At 36.4% G+C, this 17752-nt stretch overlaps 5 protein-coding genes across 5 annotated transcripts; 2 read left to right on the forward strand and 3 right to left on the reverse strand.

Annotated features, from left to right (window-relative positions):
- Window positions 1-212: 212 nt before the first annotated feature.
- LOC135077122 (exonuclease 1) lies at window positions 213-7384 on the reverse strand. Its single transcript, XM_063971685.1, has 11 exons — window positions 7079-7384; window positions 6779-6898; window positions 6644-6695; window positions 6080-6289; window positions 5319-5534; window positions 4577-4736; window positions 4050-4183; window positions 2774-2988; window positions 1756-2440; window positions 865-1055; window positions 213-406 (listed from the first exon to the last, which is right to left on the reverse strand). Exons 1-11 carry the CDS (start codon window positions 7237-7239, stop codon window positions 388-390), a joined length of 2163 nt encoding a protein of 720 aa, XP_063827755.1. The 5' UTR covers window positions 7240-7384; the 3' UTR covers window positions 213-387.
- A 287-nt stretch (window positions 7385-7671) lies between these two features.
- On the forward strand, window positions 7672-9141 carry LOC135077123 (mitochondrial cardiolipin hydrolase-like). Its single transcript, XM_063971686.1, has 2 exons — window positions 7672-8111; window positions 8333-9141. The coding sequence occupies exons 1-2, from the start codon at window positions 7763-7765 to the stop codon at window positions 8689-8691; spliced, it is 708 nt and encodes a 235-aa protein (XP_063827756.1). The 5' UTR covers window positions 7672-7762; the 3' UTR covers window positions 8692-9141.
- Window positions 9142-9223: 82 nt separating this feature from the next.
- On the reverse strand, window positions 9224-10324 carry LOC135077124 (mediator of RNA polymerase II transcription subunit 10). Its single transcript, XM_063971687.1, has 3 exons — window positions 9878-10324; window positions 9699-9782; window positions 9224-9504 (listed from the first exon to the last, which is right to left on the reverse strand). Exons 1-3 carry the CDS (start codon window positions 9997-9999, stop codon window positions 9321-9323), a joined length of 390 nt encoding a protein of 129 aa, XP_063827757.1. The 5' UTR covers window positions 10000-10324; the 3' UTR covers window positions 9224-9320.
- A 263-nt stretch (window positions 10325-10587) lies between these two features.
- Window positions 10588-12247, forward strand: LOC135077125 (mitochondrial thiamine pyrophosphate carrier-like). The gene has a single exon (XM_063971688.1). It carries the CDS (start codon window positions 10868-10870, stop codon window positions 11840-11842), a length of 975 nt encoding a protein of 324 aa, XP_063827758.1. The 5' UTR covers window positions 10588-10867; the 3' UTR covers window positions 11843-12247.
- Window positions 12248-12299: 52 nt separating this feature from the next.
- On the reverse strand, window positions 12300-16121 carry LOC135077126 (uncharacterized). Its single transcript, XM_063971689.1, has 3 exons — window positions 15737-16121; window positions 13626-13807; window positions 12300-13191 (listed from the first exon to the last, which is right to left on the reverse strand). Exons 1-3 carry the CDS (start codon window positions 15822-15824, stop codon window positions 12352-12354), a joined length of 1110 nt encoding a protein of 369 aa, XP_063827759.1. The 5' UTR covers window positions 15825-16121; the 3' UTR covers window positions 12300-12351.
- Window positions 16122-17752: the final 1631 nt, after the last annotated feature.

Raw genomic sequence — 17752 nt, forward strand, 5'->3', positions numbered from 1 at the left:
TTTTGCTTACTGTGTACTCTTGATTTTTAGGGATACAAATAAACTCGGTAATGAACTTGAAACTTTGGGCGTCTAGTAGAGACTAGCTAAAGAGCTGGACTATAATGCTATTTCACTTAAAAATCAAATGATACTAAGAGCGGTTTCGCAAAATTCTGATCCGAATCCGGTACTTATGACCAGAATATTTTAAAATAAAACAATACAAGTAGTTAAGTTAAGATAATCATTTATTCTTACAGTAAAAACTTTAACATAACATAAAGTACTCAATATCATAATCACATTTTACAACAGATCAACACAACTGAATATGTAAATGCAATTTCAAATGCATGTTAGAAATTATGTCAACAAATAACAAAAGATACCATAATTTTTCATTTATCACCTTTTCATCACCGCCCTGAAAACAAAATAAAAAATATGTTATACAAATTAACATAATTAAAAGTACTAGGAATAATTCTACAGCTCAAATAGAACTACTTTCCGACAGGATCGATCTTGCAAATCCAGAATCCAAATTCCCAAAAAAACATACGACTTATTGGCGATTACTGATGACAATTTGTATGAAACTTTTTTTTCATAAGATTTGAACTTGCTTCTCTTGGGGGAAGTTATTACATTTGAACAGTAGAAATATAATCAATCTTTAGTAAGATCATCCACAAATGTCTCCTGTTTAAACAGATTTGATTTTCTTGTTTTTTTACAACCACTCCCACCATTTTAAGCTGTGACCAGCCCTGTGGTTTCAAATCCAACAATGAATATAGAAATATCTATTATTATAGAAGTGACAACTTTTTTTTAAAGGTTAGAAAATTCTTTTGATTCAAAAGTTTTGAATAATCTTACTTCTTTTGAAACCCGAATTTGCTCAGCAAAGTGGGCTGGTTGGACGGCAGCGAGTTGGTCCTCTTCACAGCGGGAGCCCTGCTGGTTTTCTTTATACCGTTGACAGTTGATGGCCTTCTCTCCGCGAGGACTTTCTGCGATTGGCTCGGCCAGGACAGCTTGGGTTTGGGAGGGGATTCCCCGTATGATACCTAAAAGAATAAAAAAGTACTGTTTTAACAATCAAGTTGTGATACCATTGAGATATCAATTGGTAAAATCAGATTTTTAATAGCTTTCAAATCATTAAATTATTTTTTGCAAACTAGGGACGTCATGTTATGTTCCCTTTACAAAGGGGAGTCGATTTATTCTTCTTATTAGTCACTTACGTTACGCCCGTATTCACAAACGATGCTTGCTTAAGTGAAGCAGCAAATCGAACGCACAGCGTTGAATAGAGCTTTGTGATTGCTAATGTTTGTGAATACGGGCGTTAGTCATTATAAAATATTTTGTCGTTTCGCTCTTGGCAGAACGATCGTCATCACGTTGAAGCGTTTACGTGGATTGTAGAAGCGAATACATCTTTCCACACGAAGGATATTTCCAATAGCATTAAATTATTTAACTACAAAAATGTGTAATCTAATATAGGGTAAACCGACAGTCATTGGACGCTGCCAGTCATTGCACAAAACAACCCTTGAATTTTCTTAAAATGAATATTCCTTCAAATACAATGAATATTCCTTCAGAAAAACGCCCTTTTATCTCCATCAGTCGGAATCTCTCAGTTGTTGAAATAGAAATGCTATTTTTAATTCAGTAAATAACTGCCCAATAACTTTCTTAAGTGTCCAATGACTGGCAATTTACCCTACTGTCAACTACTTTAAACTATACACTCACCTGCGAGTCAACCGGAGTCACCAATTCTTCTAGCGGATACGTATTGTCTATCACAGAGTCTTCTGTCAACCGCTCCATCACTGCTTGCACCATCTCTGCTTTCAATTTAAACGGATTCCTGCTTATAGGGCTCGGCTCAAGTATAGGACTCCTCTTCCTTTTAACTGGAGAATTCTGCGGAGAATTCTCTTTCTGAGAACTATCTAATTGTGAATCTGGTATTTCCATACATTGAGTATCTATCAACAGAGTCCGGCTGAATTCCGGAGATCTTAATTTAAATGGATTCCTGCATGGTTTCTCAGGAGATTCCTCTATCACAATACTGGTTCGCGACAAGTCTTTTTGGTCCTTCGAGGGAGATTCTTCAGTAGTTGAGGTAGAATTAAAGAACTTACTTTCTACAACATTATCACCTAACACGGTCCGAGGAAATCTGCTCAGTTTTTTCAATACTGAGTAACTGTTTAGACTCTTTTGGTATGATCTGTCCTTATTTTCTAGTATAGGAGATTTGCGAGTCTGTGGTGGCAAGTCTTGGGTAGAGTCTTCAATTATAGCGATGTCGTGGTCGCTTTGAGTGTGCTGCGTGAATGTTTCACTATCTAGGGTATCACAGTCCATTTTTAGCTTCTTAGAAGCCGGTTCTTTGCAGTACATACTGCTTAGTGATTCTATTGTTAGGCTGAAAAAGAAATTAACAGATTAATTTATAAGTTTTGGGCGTAATTTAGGTGTGAAAACGAAACGAAATTATTCAATTCTTCACAAATGCAAAACCGAAAAAGAAAATCTTTAGGAATCATTGAATAATGTGTTTTTTTAATTGGCATCATATCGACTTTTTTTCAACTTCCATAGTAATTTACTAAACTAAGCAGAACTTGTAACATAAAATAGATGATTATTGTAGTATTGATTGTAGTTGTCACGTTTTGAAAAATCACCTCAATTTCAATGTCCCCAGTGGGATTCGAACCCACGATCTAAACACCAATCACCAACCACTCCACCTCACCTTTCGTCCTGCGTTTCAGCCACATACTTGCTGACCAAGCTGACCACTTTCTTCCTAGGTCTCGTGAGCGGGGCCGCTATGATCGCTTCCACTGGCTTCGTCTTCTTCGCCCAAGGACTGGAGTCGGCCAAGTGTGCAGCGAAGTCAGGCTTCCAGATGCTAGGGTGAGTTGAAACGCCTTTTTCTTTCCAGCTGTCTGTCTTGATGTTACCATCCTGAAATATTTATAAAATAATAATGTTTTTATTTATATTATTTTACAACCCGAAAGAGCTCCATTGGCTACCTGTCCCTGCACGGCGCAATGTTAGAATCCTTACCACCCTTTTCACCATCTTAAATGACCCTAACTCTCCTTCCTACTTGAAAACACAGTTTAAACTTCTGAGTTCGACGCACGCACGTCAACTTCGTTCGTCCAACACGCTCCTTCTCTCCACTCCTTCCCACCGCACTGGTTTCCTCTCTAATTCATTTCTCCTTAATTCCATTCGCCTCTGGAACGCTCTTCCCGAGAACATCAGGCAGGCTCCTAGTAAGTTTGTTTTCAAACACTCTGTGCGCAAACATTTTCTTGAACGCATCAAGTCGTCTTAATCTCCCTTATTCTCTCCTTTTCTCCCTTATCCTCTCCTATCCTCCCTTACCTCTCGTCATCCATTTTATATAAATTATATGTATGTATTTATGTATATATATTATAATATTTTATGTATTATATTGTGTACATTTTTGTAGCTTTTTAGCACCGCCTACTCAATATCTCTGTTTTGCTCAAGGTCAGCTGGTAGAGAATGACTTATGGCATTAAGCTCGCCTTTTTGTACTGAACATTGTTGTGTGTGCAATAAAGTCTTTAAATAAATAAATAAAATAAAATAAACTGCGCACCTGCCTGGAATGCCATTTTTCTCCCCGTCCGTATCAGAGCGTCGATGTGACGTCAGGGCTGCCAGGTGCACAGTTAACTCAATCGGGTTGTGTATAAATCATTTTTAATAAGTTATCTGACCTCATTGTGACCCAAGCTTCTAACTGTAGAGTTGCCCTAACTCTAACTACTGACCGTAACTAAAAAATCTTACATACAACTATACTTTAATCAAAATATGAGACACGACGGTTTCGCTATCACCACATGGGCGTAAGGTGAATTTAGTTACCGTTCATAACGTTTCTGTTATACAATAGTTCATAGTAACGAGACACGGGTTCAATTCCCACCTGAGCCAATAGATTTATTAAAGCTACTAAAATTAGTAATTATTGTTTTTACCAAAACACTGGTATCTGGGTGCCAGTCGTCCATCTTCTTCAGGGTGAAAGGGTCGAGGTTTCCCAGCGCCAACTGAAACGCGGTGTGAGGGTCTAAGAGTTCACCTGCGTTCACGCAGAGCGCTGTTTCAATATCTGAAAGATGTTAATGAACTTCTTAATCAATCTGCATAAGTGTTATCTATCACATAATTTTTGTGTGTTAAACCAAATTTCATTTTAAAAAAAAAATATTTAATGCTCATTTAAACTGCAAATGGTGGAAAAGGGAGCAAATAATATTTAAAGAAGTACGAACTTGAATAAAAAAAATATAATTCATGCGTTTTTATTACATAAAAAATACTGCCTTAGTAATAAATTTGTTCATCACAGCATTCGGTAAAGAATTTCGTGCTTTGGGTGGCACGATTAGCCGTAAGTCCGTGAGCTAGTCAAGCGCTATAAAGTTGGCAAATGTAGTAGACACATAAGAGAGAAGAAGAATATAACACGAAAGATGAATAAAAATCCCTCTCATAACTGTACCTTCGTCATCCGGTTCAGTAAGCCGCACCATCTTTCTCTCTAAAGGGTCGTACACGTACTGGTGTTTGAACGTCGCCTCTGCCTTCAGGAAGTTCTCCCGGTACTCGTCAGTCACCGTCAGCGACGATTTGTTGAAGAAACTCGGCAGTTTTCTAAGCGCCTGGAAGTAAAAAAAGAAAATCAAATATATTAAATTTCAAGTTCTTCTGGTAAAGAATGTAATAGAAATTATTGTAAGACAATTTTCAACTAGGTAGAGCACTTACGCTCGTTTTCATCATCAATCCCTAATTTTGATCCCTTTAAAAACAAAACTGTATGAATAGTGTCGCGCGTTTGCATCGATACAGTCGCGCTGCTGTAGCGTTAGTAGCGTGTTGGCAACACTTCTGTAGTGCGTTGCAAATGCGACGAAGGAATATTGCTCGATGGGGCACTTCATTAGAGGAGCGAAGAGAGGAAGTCATGCGGAGCGGAATTGAAAACTGTCTGTCCATAGAAACGAAGCGGAGCAAGAGAGTATTAGGAGCGGAGTTGCGGACTGCTTTTCCGTTCGCGGGGCTAGACCGCGAGCACACGACGACTATTTATTTGATTTCCCTGCTCGACTTCTCCGCTTCGCTATTCCGCTCCGCTTTCCGCTTACGTATGCATTTTTAAAACTAGTTCCCTGACCACTGAAGAGGAGCGGAGATTTCATGCAATTCTATTGGTGAATTTTTAAATGACAAACAAAAATTACATTAGCAAAATTGGAGTCCTGTGTAGCTGTAACAAACTGCCTGGCTTTGGCCAGCCCAATGCCTGGTAACGAGGCGAGGTAGTCGCAGCCCGACATGATGCACATCTGACGGAACTTGTCGAAAGAATAGTGCTCGATGGGACACTTCATGACGAGTGGCAGCTTCGTTGTGTCCACGAGAGTACCACTGCCGTCTAAGTCCATTTTGAATAGCACCTTGAATGGGAAAAAATTACATTTGAAAAAAATGAAAAAACATTTATTCAGTATCTTTTAAGTTAACATAATTGTTGCAAGTGGCTGGGGTCTCCTTTTAAGTATAATACCTGTGTTAGGAGGGACATTTGGTTTCAAAACTTCTATGAACAATGATCAGTCAAGTAAGTTTCAAACCTGTTTGGTTAAATTTTGTGTTCATTACTGGGATAAATGTGAAGCTTTCTGTGTGGAAAATAGTGGAATATTAGTAAAAAATGATCTAAATCCTACATGTAAGTGTGGTATTGGGAAGATTAGGATGATACTGGCTTGTGAGTAGAGTTGAAGTGGTCACCAAGCTCAAACACAAATATTTTAGCAATGGCTCGGAAGTCTTAGAGGAATTTATTATTTCACATTATGTATGTATGATCAGGATGTGACAATGTGATGTAGGTGTAACTAAATCAGCATAATTATGATGCAAAATGGTAACTGACATGTATTTATAATAATCATAGTAGACAATAGTTTTTAATATTTTGAGTACTTCAAAAACAAACCTTTGTACACCCAAACAGTATCAAGTCAGAGTCCTCAGTGATGACTAGATGGGCGATATTCTTGATATTAAGGTAGCCCAACTGAGCGTCAGCCTCATAGGGGGCTACTATGCAGTCCACATTTCTCTTACGGCATTCCTGGATGAGCGCTAGAGCCATTGCGTGGGTTATATCCACACTGCGCCGCATGTAAGACCTGGCTTCGTCTATCTGAAATTTTTAAAAGTAAATATCAATCATACAAAGAACTTGTTATAAATTATAGCCTAATATGTTAATCTGGGTTATAAACAATAATACTGTAAAGTTTCATCAAAATCCGTTCAGTAGTTTTTGCGTGAAAGAGTAACAAACATCCAGATATCCAAACTTTCACATTTATAATATTAGTAGGATTTTAATATTTTATTACTCAATTTTAGAGTTTTATTAGGTCAAAACTACAAAGGTTTCTTATTCTATGAGCTAGTTTTACTTACATTTTTAGCTGTAAATGTATTACTAACTAGGCTTAGGGTCAGACTTAAGGGAAAGACAGATAAGGACTTTAAAAAGACAGCATACCTTTCCAAGGCTAAGTAATTCAGCAGCTCTTTTCTTAGATATGTCTCGAGACCTAAAAATAAATAGTTTTTTATTAATACTCTCTTTTAAAAATTGTTAGTTGTTGTTACGAGGATTAAGATTTTTCATACTTACTCTCTTCTTTTAGATTCAGTCATTGCTTTAGCGGGCAAGTGGCGTCCATCAAACACTAATATAGGTTTGATGTTCTTGGATAAGAGCATTGTCACATATTTCAAGCAATATCTTATATGACTGTAACAACAAAACATATTACAGTAAACTTAATTCTAAGTTTATATTTAAAATAACAGTTTAAAATAGTCTGGAGAGCTTTCTTAAACCAATGATTTGACACATACTTATCTAAAAGTAACAGAACATAACCTATTTGATAGTTTCATAAAAATGTTATAATTTCATCGTGAAACTTACATATCAGTAGTTTCTCCCCGAACTAGTTTATCGGCACAGGCAAAAGCTCCCTTGTGGAGCCAGCAATATGAGTCTATAGCTACGGTGCTCCCACTAAATTCACTAACATTGGCCCGCCTTGATGCCTTTTCCAGGAACGGTATCAGACCCGTAATACCCATATTTCCGACTTGCCAAACACTCCTCCTATCTAAATAAACTCAATCACACTTACGAACTCACTGTTAAGACATGATTTCATATAAATTATTCGATTATTTAGAACTACAGCTGTGAAAAAATATTCTATCACGAGCTGTCAAAACAAAGAAATGTCAATAAATTCGCGCGCTTGGTGTGCTATAACATTTACAGAGATAGTTCATTCAATAGCCGTCTCGATAAAAATGTAACAAATTGAAAATATTCATGTAAGTTACAGAATTCAGTAAAACAAAATGATTCTTTCTTTAATTCATATTTATAATATTAAATAAAAACAACATGTTGTAAAAAATTGACCCACAAAACTAGTTTACGAAGTCAGTAGCAAAATTGAGGGTAGTTGCATGTTATCTTTTAAAATTCGGGCTGCGTGTTGGTACTGGTGGTATTTGACCTCTTGATTTTATTTCAATTAATAAAATTTCAAGACTGGTCACTGTCCACGCCAAAAAGTACCATTTATGATCGAAATCACGTAAAATGAGAATACATCCACGTATCCTGTCGACGGCAGCGGCTATAGCGGTAACTTGCGTTGTGTCTGCTGCGGCTTACTTCTTCAAAAGCCGCCGCAGCAGTGAATTAAACGAAGTGATGATATTTTGCAAGTTGCAATTCAACGCGTACAACTACTTCGACAAACTGATAAGCTATGTGGAAGCTGCTAAGCGGAGCGTCAACGTATGTATGCCGGGTATTCACAATCCAGCTATTCAAGGACGGTTGGTTAGCCTAATCAAAAAGAAGAATATCAAAGCCCGTATTTTGATTGACCCGTCTGGATACAACGAATCCACAGAGTTCTTCATGAAAGAACTTGCAGAAGCCGGTAAGTCTTTTAACTTTGAAATAACGAATTACTCTATACTTAGTAGACCAATATTTTTATGATTCCGTTAATTACAAAAGTTCAACTTAACGCCTTATCAAGATAGTAAATTATGTTTCTTTTTTCATCATTTACTAAGTTTAATCACTTGAGTTAATTTTATTGATCAATAAGGCGTCAAATCTTTTAGATAAGTATAAATGAAGATCATTGTTTTACAGGCGCCGAAATCAAGTGCATAGTAAATGAGCCAATAAGGAGAATGCATCATAAGTTCTGCTTGATCGATGATAACGTACTCATGGCGGGCACTCTCAACTGGGGTGACGACCGCTCCTCGGATCACTGGAATTACGTGTATGTCACCAGTAAACTAGAGCTCGTGGAACCAGTGAAGAACGGGTTTTATCAAATGTGGAACGACTTCTCAATGGATGCAGCTCATGTAGCTTCTGTAGAAGCTTCAGAAGACAACCTCGAAGACAGTGGTACCACTGCAGAAGTCGAATACAAAAGCCCAAATGTCAGCATATCCGAAAATAAACAGAAAAATCCAACACCAGAGTTGGTCTTAGTTTAGTTTTAAATTATTTATTCAGTATTTAATGAAATCACAAATGTTTCTAATTTCAAAACATGCCCAGTTACATTATTTATTAACAATATTTTATGGCAGAGACTTATTTATTTAAAAGGAATAATTATAGACTAAATTAATTTTATAATTTAATTCAATTGTAATAATAAGAGAATAATAATTATAATGGTGAGCTTCACCTTTAATTTTATCTAGTTCTAAATTTCAGATTTTCACAATGAAACTGCTTTTTGAAGAAAAGTGTTTCTTCATTCTTTTTTTTCTACAATCATACTATTCTCAGTAATCTATCTTGTATACACTTGTTTTCATGATAAATCACTCTTACTTATCAACTGTTTTATGATTTTATTTATATTATGTTAATTTGCATTTAAAAATTAATAAAATAATTTCTAGCACAAAACTTTTTGGAATTTTCTACTATCCTGATCGCCCCATTTCAGATGTGACAAAAAAATGGCTAAAACTGATTAAGTATCATAACGACACAGCTATAAATAAAAAAGATTGATAATTTTAATATTATGTAACTTTAATAACTATTAAAAAGGTTATAAATTAAAATTAATAAGATTTGTATTCCAGTCTTAGCTTAATTAAATATTATTTTATTCTCTAACAGCCTTGTACTTGGCAATCTCGTTAGGGAAAGTCTTCGATAGTTCTTGTAGCAGATGACTCTTGAATCGTTTGTACGAGTCTATTTTCCCTTTGACCTCCTCATTTTTGGCGAGGGCTTTGTCAATGCAGTCTTTTGTGTATAGCTGAGGGTTTCGACCTTGATCGATGTAGCTGAAATAAAAGAATGATGTTACATTAGTTTTTAACTAATAAATACATTATTATTATGTAGAGTAAATAGGTGAATATTAATCTTGCATTGTGATTTAGCGACTTTTTCTATTTAGTTATAGTAGATGATAATATAATAGGTAGAGAATATTCCTAAAGTCATAGAAGTACTAGAAAAAACAATAAATACTTACTCAAATACTTCTGTGGGAACATGAATGTCATGAACTTGTGACTTCAACTTGTCCACTTCTTGCAAGCCTGTTACCAGCGATTGACTGAAATAAATTTAACAAAAAATTATTAAGAATACCAAATCTCAGCATAGTTGAAGGTATGTAATATGTATAGTAGAAATTGAATTTATTCTTACATTTTTTGATTCAAAACACTTTGGCCCTGAGGTTGGAAATCGCTTACAATAATGCGAATCTGTCGCACATTCTCTATAAACATTTCAAGCTGGGTTTCCAGATTTTCTAACGGTGAAGACATTGTGGGTTTTCTAAATTGATAATTTTTTGTTTACAAATTCACAACACAGTAATCCAACAAAAACGCAAATATTTTCCGAATGAATGACAAAATGAAATTTGAACGAATGATAAATTGTGAATCAATCAACTCGTTCGTTCGTTGGTTGACGTCACAGATATGGATTAGAGCACAGCCCCCCTAGACAAAACGCACTTTTTGATCGAATCGAAAATCGAATCCATCAAAACTCCATACAAAAAAGGAGCTTTTCGACCACTTTTCGACTGGTTTGCGATTATAATTTGCACTTTGTCTAGACCCACAGATATGGATTAGAGGTTGACGTAAAATGAATGAACGAATAAAAGCACCTTTTTAAGGCAATGAAATCAATAAATATAGGTAAAAAACTATAAAAAAACGGATAAACGGATAGCAAACGATGTCAGTAAAAAAACGCAAAAGCGTTTAAAGTGCGTGCGATTTGAACTGAACAGAGTTTTTAAAAAAATTTAATTAAAATCAATTACAGTATGCGCCAAACGGAAAACTCCTCGGACACTTCGGACAGGTTGTCAAATGTCATTGTCAAAATCAGATGTTCTTGAATGCATCGCAGTTCACCGAAAAGTGAAAGAATTGAAAATAAATAACTTATTCGTGGATTTTCTGTCTAAACATGGGCAGTAAAATTTGCTAAATGTCAAGCCTGATGTATACGTGATGATATAATTCATATTACATTCCTCAAAACTGAAGAAATACTAACCAACACAATCAGTTGGAGTGCGTTCATTTTCGATGATTCCTTTGGAGATTTTTATGTAAGTTTATTGATTTTCTGAATAAATTTATCTGAATATTGAAGTCAGTCAAGTAACTGAAAATGGTTTACGCCATAAACAACGAAGCAGTTAAAGTATCGGTTATACAATCGGCCGTGGCGGGCGGCGCGTCAGGCGCAATCACGAGGGCCATAGCACAACCTCTAGATGTTCTTAAGATAAGGTTTCAACTGCAGCTGGAACCTATAAAGCACGGATCAAATTCGAAGTACAACTCGGTCGTTCAAGCTGTGTCATCTATCGTCAAAGAAGAAGGTCTGTACGCGCTATGGAGTGGTCACGTTCCCGCCCAGTTTCTATCAATATCGTTTGGCGTCGTCCAGTTCGCGATATTCGAAAAACTCAGCCAAGTATGTCAAAGATCTGATCCCCAGTTTTTTATGAACAATAGACACTGGATAAACTTTACAAATGGTGGTGTAGCTGCTACAATTGCAACAGTTGCATCCTTTCCCTTTGATACTGTTCGGACCCGACTGATAGCAGAACAGAAGACTAAAAGAGCTTACAAGGGATTTGTAGATGCCTTCTCCACAATGGTGAAGACTGAAGGTGTTGGTGCATTATACAAAGGACTTGTGCCTACCTTGGGACAGATAGCCCCCCATGCAGGAATCCAGTTTGCTGTGTACAAACTCTTAACAGACAATATTCTGAATCACATTGAATTTTTCCAAAGACGAGTGAGTGTTAGTTCTGCAGTGGAATCTTCTCTTATAGCTAATTTGATATCTGGATCTGTAGCAGGTTTTGTTGCTAAGACACTAATTTATCCCTTTGATTTAGTAAAGAAACGGATGCAAATTCAAGGTTTCCAGGAACACAGGAAGGGTTTTGGCAGGCAAATGTATTGTAGAGGCTTCTTGGATTGTATAAAGTTAACCATACTAGAAGAAGGGTTTCTGGCTTTATACAAAGGGTATTTACCAAGTACATATAAAGCTGTTTTAGTATCAGCCCTGCATTTTGCTGTTTATGATGAGGTGAAACATTTTCTAATGAGAATACAAAGATGATTTAGATAATTGTTTAAATGCTATTGTTATTATAATGATTAGAATTGTTATATCTTTTCATCAATGTGATGTGTAGAAGATGATTAATTAATATGTAGTAGAATACATCTTTGGCTTATTAAATTATACTGATTAGACCTCATTTCGAAATCTCTTAGTGCTTTTTTGTATGTTCTATTTATTTTTTCATTTAAATTATCCACATTGCCAAGAGTGGTTCCACAGGCAGGCTTCTCAAATAAGACTAGAATGTAAGATTAATTTGGTATTTTTTATTTACGTTTGTTTAATTATTTATTTAAATGTTTGTTTCTAGTCATATTGTAGAATATCCCCATATTGTGATAAACTTTGCTATATTTATACATTATGAGCTTATATGAAAAGAATACAAATAGAAATGAACCAATTTTACTTTTATTTATTTTACAATATACTAATCCAATAAGACCAGTAAAACTATACAAATACAATCTTATAATAAATTGATTACAAAAATTTGACTATAGCTAACCATATGATATCACATAACCCATATTTCTCATCAAAGTGTCCTTTATAGCAGGCTGCAGTTCTTTCTTCATGTATGTTGTTAATAGAGTTCTTATGCCTTTTGTGAAGATGTCTTCCATTTCCCGTGAAATATCTTCTACTTCGTCCAAATCATCTTCAGGTCTGAACAGTTTACTTCTCTCATAGTTAACTCTGTTACTGCGCGGCTCGTAGATAATATCCCAGTTGTTGTCAGCCGATCTGCTGTCTAACCCGTCTGCGCGGGGCGGATCCAAGTGGGAATGGAATGAAAACTCGTCCGATCTCCTTTTGCGTCTCAGAGGCAGGTTATCTTTATTCCTAATTGAATTCCTGTTTATGTACTTCTCGCAGCCGTACGCGTAAACGCTAATGAAGCCGGGCTCAACGAATTCGGAATCAGTTTTGACGTTGAATTTCCCTGGTTGCTGATTGAGAGGTCTTGTGTGGAATCCGATGCCCGCTTTCCTCAGTCTTAAAATCATGTTGCAACCGTTTCCTCGTGGACGTACATAAGGGTCTTCATTGTAAGGCCCGTCGTATGGTCTTGGATCGTAGTTTCTTCTGAGCCTTCCGTTTGGCTGTCCTCTGTCTAACTCGTTGGCGTCGTACAAATCCACGTTTCCACTGATAGTGATATCGTGGAACAGAAGCATTGTATCGAGGGATACGTTTCTCGGGTCGAAGTAACATTTCTCTACGCGGACCCAATTGCTGTTCTGCGGAAGTCGCACGCGCATACGCGTGACATACATGTCTACCGGCGCACTTCTCATCTGATGGTACAAGCTGTATCCGTTGAGGTCGATGCTCTGGCTCTGAAAAGACATAATTGCTAGTCTATTTGTTCGGGTAAATCTAAGAGACGATGACAGCATCTCATATAATTATCTAATTACATATGAAAGATAGATTGTCGGTCGTCACATTAAAAAAGTAGGTACCCTTTTTTCAGTCTTTGGATTTGTATCATTGCATTCAGTTAAGAACCTCTGTAACTCCATTCATCCAGGGCATCCTCCTAGCTTACCTATTCATCATCATTGTTCTAGCTACGACATTCTACAGCTTTTAACTTTGTGGAACCTCTTTCCTATGCCTTCTGGTGATATAATGGGTGATAAAATCAAAAAGTTATTTTGGTATTAGCACTCGTACTACTGAGGCCGTCTGCCTCTTACTAAAGATGGGCAAAAAACCCGTCTTACTAAAATAAAAGAGTTCTTTATTGGTTAAATTAATAGGTCCTTACCAAAGGAGTGTCCAAGCTTTTGGGTTGATTCCTCTTCCGCCTCTTCAGCTGGTCGAGGGCTGATTCTAACCGGGCCGAGCATCGTTCCCCAGCTATGGGCACCGTGGTCAGTGGTGGTAGACCGCCCGCAGCAGGTCTGTTGTCAAACCTCTTCACTTCGAATAGGGGAAGGAAGCGTGACTCTGTAATAGAGAAAATTAAGAGGATTTTAATATTAATTCACGATGACGCTACTTTGCCACACTGAAATCGTAGTTTTCCCCAGTGTCTGTAGAAAAGCTCTGGAGTAAGAACGTTGGCAGCTCATTTTATAAAATTATGTTTAATGAAGTTACAAGCCTAGGTTATTTATTCTGCTTAGAATTCTCTACACTAATATTTAAATATTTTGTTTGGATTAAAGAAATGTGAGCAACTACACTTTCAAATTCATTCAATATTTTACCAATTAGAATATATTTTTAGGTAGGATAGAGATAGAATTCATTCATAAACACTTGCGTAATATCGTAAATTAAATCGACGAAAAAACGGCAGAGCGATATTATGAAATTCTTCTGAAGTGAAACTTCTACATATAAATCGATTACGCCAATTACGCCTTCTACGCCAACCCGACTATGGATTAAATCTAGACCTCCCTATTTCAATTATTTAACCGCGTTCCATTACGCTATTGAGCTCACTTAGGTACCAACTATCCGGTTCTTTATGAAACCCTTTGGTGTTTGAGATAGAAAAGCATTATTTTGTTTTGTTAATTTCAACTCTCTGACTCTGGAAGACTCCAGAGAGCTAAACAATCAGATAGCATTGTTCTTGCCCGTTAAATTGAATAAAAACAATAACGTTGTAAAGATCTAGTAAAGAGATTTGTCAGGAAAGTTGTTATTCATAATGTTCACTATTATATGTCGATGTTGCATTTGTTTTCACTTCTTTTGTCCGTGTGCAGTACCGTGGAATAGTCGTGGGTTAATAGCCCCGTCTAATATTCAATTTTGTATTGCTTTAATTGCTATACTTATTTTGTGAGGTAGATATCTATTGTCTTGGAAATCATTTCAAAATAAGACTTCCTATATCCAACGTGCAATATCGCAACTCCAAAAAAGTCAAAGAAAAAATGAACGGTTCCATAGAAATTGCCACTGGTTGAAAGAATAAAAACGCAATACATCTACCTTGATCATCATAATATCCATAATATCTCAAACGCAAGTCCATTATTGGACATGGAATTATTACAGACTGTAATAATATGCACGAGATTCCATTTCATAACGAGATATGAGAAATATCTCGTTATTCTCAGACCCTCCGGGACCTTTCCCGGATTCCCTCCGTACTTTGCATCGCTCTGTCTCAAAGACTGATGGAAATACCCGAAAATAGTCATCGCACGAATGCTTTTTTGAGCCCATAATATGTGCATAAGACACGTACAAAGCTTTCGTTTAAATTACGGTATAGATTAATTAATAGTTTATAGAACTATCTATAGATCTATCTTTATGATCCATTTAAAAATACCTACTTAGTAATCTCATAGCTAGCTAGCTAAATACTGATGCATTTTTGGCTATACATTCCGAAGGGAAAGCGTGTGAAAAAACGCTTAAAAGTCTTTTAAAGTAAACCGTGTAAATTTCTCTGGTACACTTTTCCTTTCTTTTATTATGTTGTTTGTATGCATTATTATGTTTGAATAAGTTACGAAAGTTTCTCATCGAAGTTTCTACGTAATAAAAAAGTGAATTACGTAGGTACACATCTATTTGGCGTGTTATGGTATTGTCGGTTAACTAGCATACTAAAATTTTGTAAAAAGCCTTTAAAATGTCTTATAGTAAGCTCATAGCTAAATAACGAGAAATTTTTTGTTTGTATTACTCGGACCACTTGGTTAGATAAAATGAGATAAAAGTTTTTCACTGCGTTTTGCCATAGAAATTATTTTTGCATTAGAAAAACCTCCCTTAGAAGCTCAAAGCATAGTTTAATACATACAATTATAAAATCTCTATTAATTCCCTATTTTCCCAGAGTTACTCCAAAGTATCTTGTTTATAGTTTCCTATTCAGAAAATTTAGGTTTGCACATCACCCACCTTTTCCTGCGTCTGCATCAGGCAACTCGTTATCACTAGCCGAAGCCGTTTTTGCAAACAATATGAACATCCACCAGAATTTCACCATTTCTATCACAACAAATAAACATCTAAGTTAGCAGTATAAAGTTAACTCCTCTGTGCGTTTGCTTAAAAAAATAAAGTGTCAAAAATTGGCGCGCGAACGGTACGCCTTGCTATCACCGCGAGCCCGAGTCTTGGAATAAGTGCAGAAGGCTGTAAGAACTAAGAAGTGCAGTCTCTGGAAAATGGTCCCCGCTCGAATCGATCTAAGATTGTGCGCATTGTCATAGTGTAGGTAGACGTTCACGGTTGGTGGCAGGTGCGGAGATTGGCGGGCGTTGCTGATGCTGCGGGCAGATTGGTTATCAGAGCGAAAACGAAGATGTCACTCACAGTTGGCCTGCATTAGGGAACAATGAAGTCTTCATTTAGTAGATAGGTTCTATTACAAAATGTTCAAGTAGCCGATGTGCTAGATTTAGTTACTTCTATCGGTCGTTCATGTGGAATTAAACATACAAACTTTTTTGCGTTCTCCTCCCTGATGCATACCTTTTTCTTGGCACCGCTGCACGATTACACCTAGGTGCACCAAAAAGGCACAGTCTATTCATACAATTGACTGAATATGATCAATTTTTGTTAATAGCGTTAGGAATGTAGAGCTACATCCTGTATTTGTGCTCTAGACGACCATTTAATTTATTTCTTTCGAAACTCATTTGCTAGTCAGCCAGTATTAAATCATTTAATTCCATGGAAGCCAATTAAACAAAAGCCTAGCATAGAAATTCCTTTGAGTCGTTTGTTATCATGCCTCGCAAGACAAAAATGAGGTTTTAATTAATTAGGTACTCGAGATAAGAGCGTGTGGCATCCACCGAAAAAATGTCATGGGGTCACTAAACTTACCGCTAACTCGACAATTTAATGCGCTTCAACCTAATTTCTTTTAATAATCCCGTCGTCACAGTCTACTTACATTGTAGCCGACATGATGTCGTTTTAGATAAAAAATGTCATAGCAGTTTGATTCACGCAGACAGTTTTCTTGCAATATGGAAAAGAGGAAAGCGTGAAAATTGGTTTTCTAAGCGTGCTGTAGCCCTTTTGGCTATTTCTGTCTCTCCTCCCTCATCCTCATACCAAAATCAATCATTTAAATCTACACACTCAGGTAACACTTCTAAATCATTTGAAAAACAACATAATTAAGGCATAATTATGGTTCATTAGAAGTTTTTGTAGTGGACTGATCTTGTTATTTTTAATTTCGATCTGTTTGACAAAAAGTTAGGAAAAGGAACTAGGAAATATTTTTATCGCTACAATTTTAAAAGGGCTTAGGTAGAAGCGTAAATACATTTGCGCTTATCAAACTATGGTGTAAGTAGGTGTGACGTCAATTGCAGCCTAGTCACAATATGCATGTAGGTACCATGGTCGATGATGACTGCATTTTGCCATTCTTTGTCAAATATTATGATGCAACAGTTGGTTTAAAGTTTCTTAACACCATGTGTTTTGCCAACAGGTGGTTTCGTTCCGCCTATTGTCTGCCGCCCATTTGTCCCAATGCTGGTCCCCAAACAGGGTCACCATTGTTTCAAATTACATTTTCATTAAGAAATACCTGTGAAATAACTCAAATAGCAACGTCTTGCCAAACGTAATCTAATAAAACATGGCCCTGGTTTCTTAAATTAACGTCAAATATCTCGCTTTGTTATTCAAATAAGTGTACAAGGTTTGTTTGGTAATTAGGTACCTATGTGTAACTACATTAAATTAGGTATAACTTAAACATTTAACTTGAGTGTTAAAGAGAGCAGTTTATGTGTTTCATTTCCCACATACCTAGGTACTCCAGAAGAAAGACACTTTTTGATTATTGTAAACTAATCTCAGTAATTTGTACAAAATGTAGTAGCAAAAGTATTGAGGTTTAATATTGTTAATCCAGGCGCGAATCCAGCCCTAAAAAAGTTTTTT

This window comes from Ostrinia nubilalis, chromosome 13 (assembly GCF_963855985.1).
Source record: "Ostrinia nubilalis chromosome 13, ilOstNubi1.1, whole genome shotgun sequence".
NCBI lineage: Eukaryota > Metazoa > Arthropoda > Insecta > Lepidoptera > Crambidae > Ostrinia > Ostrinia nubilalis.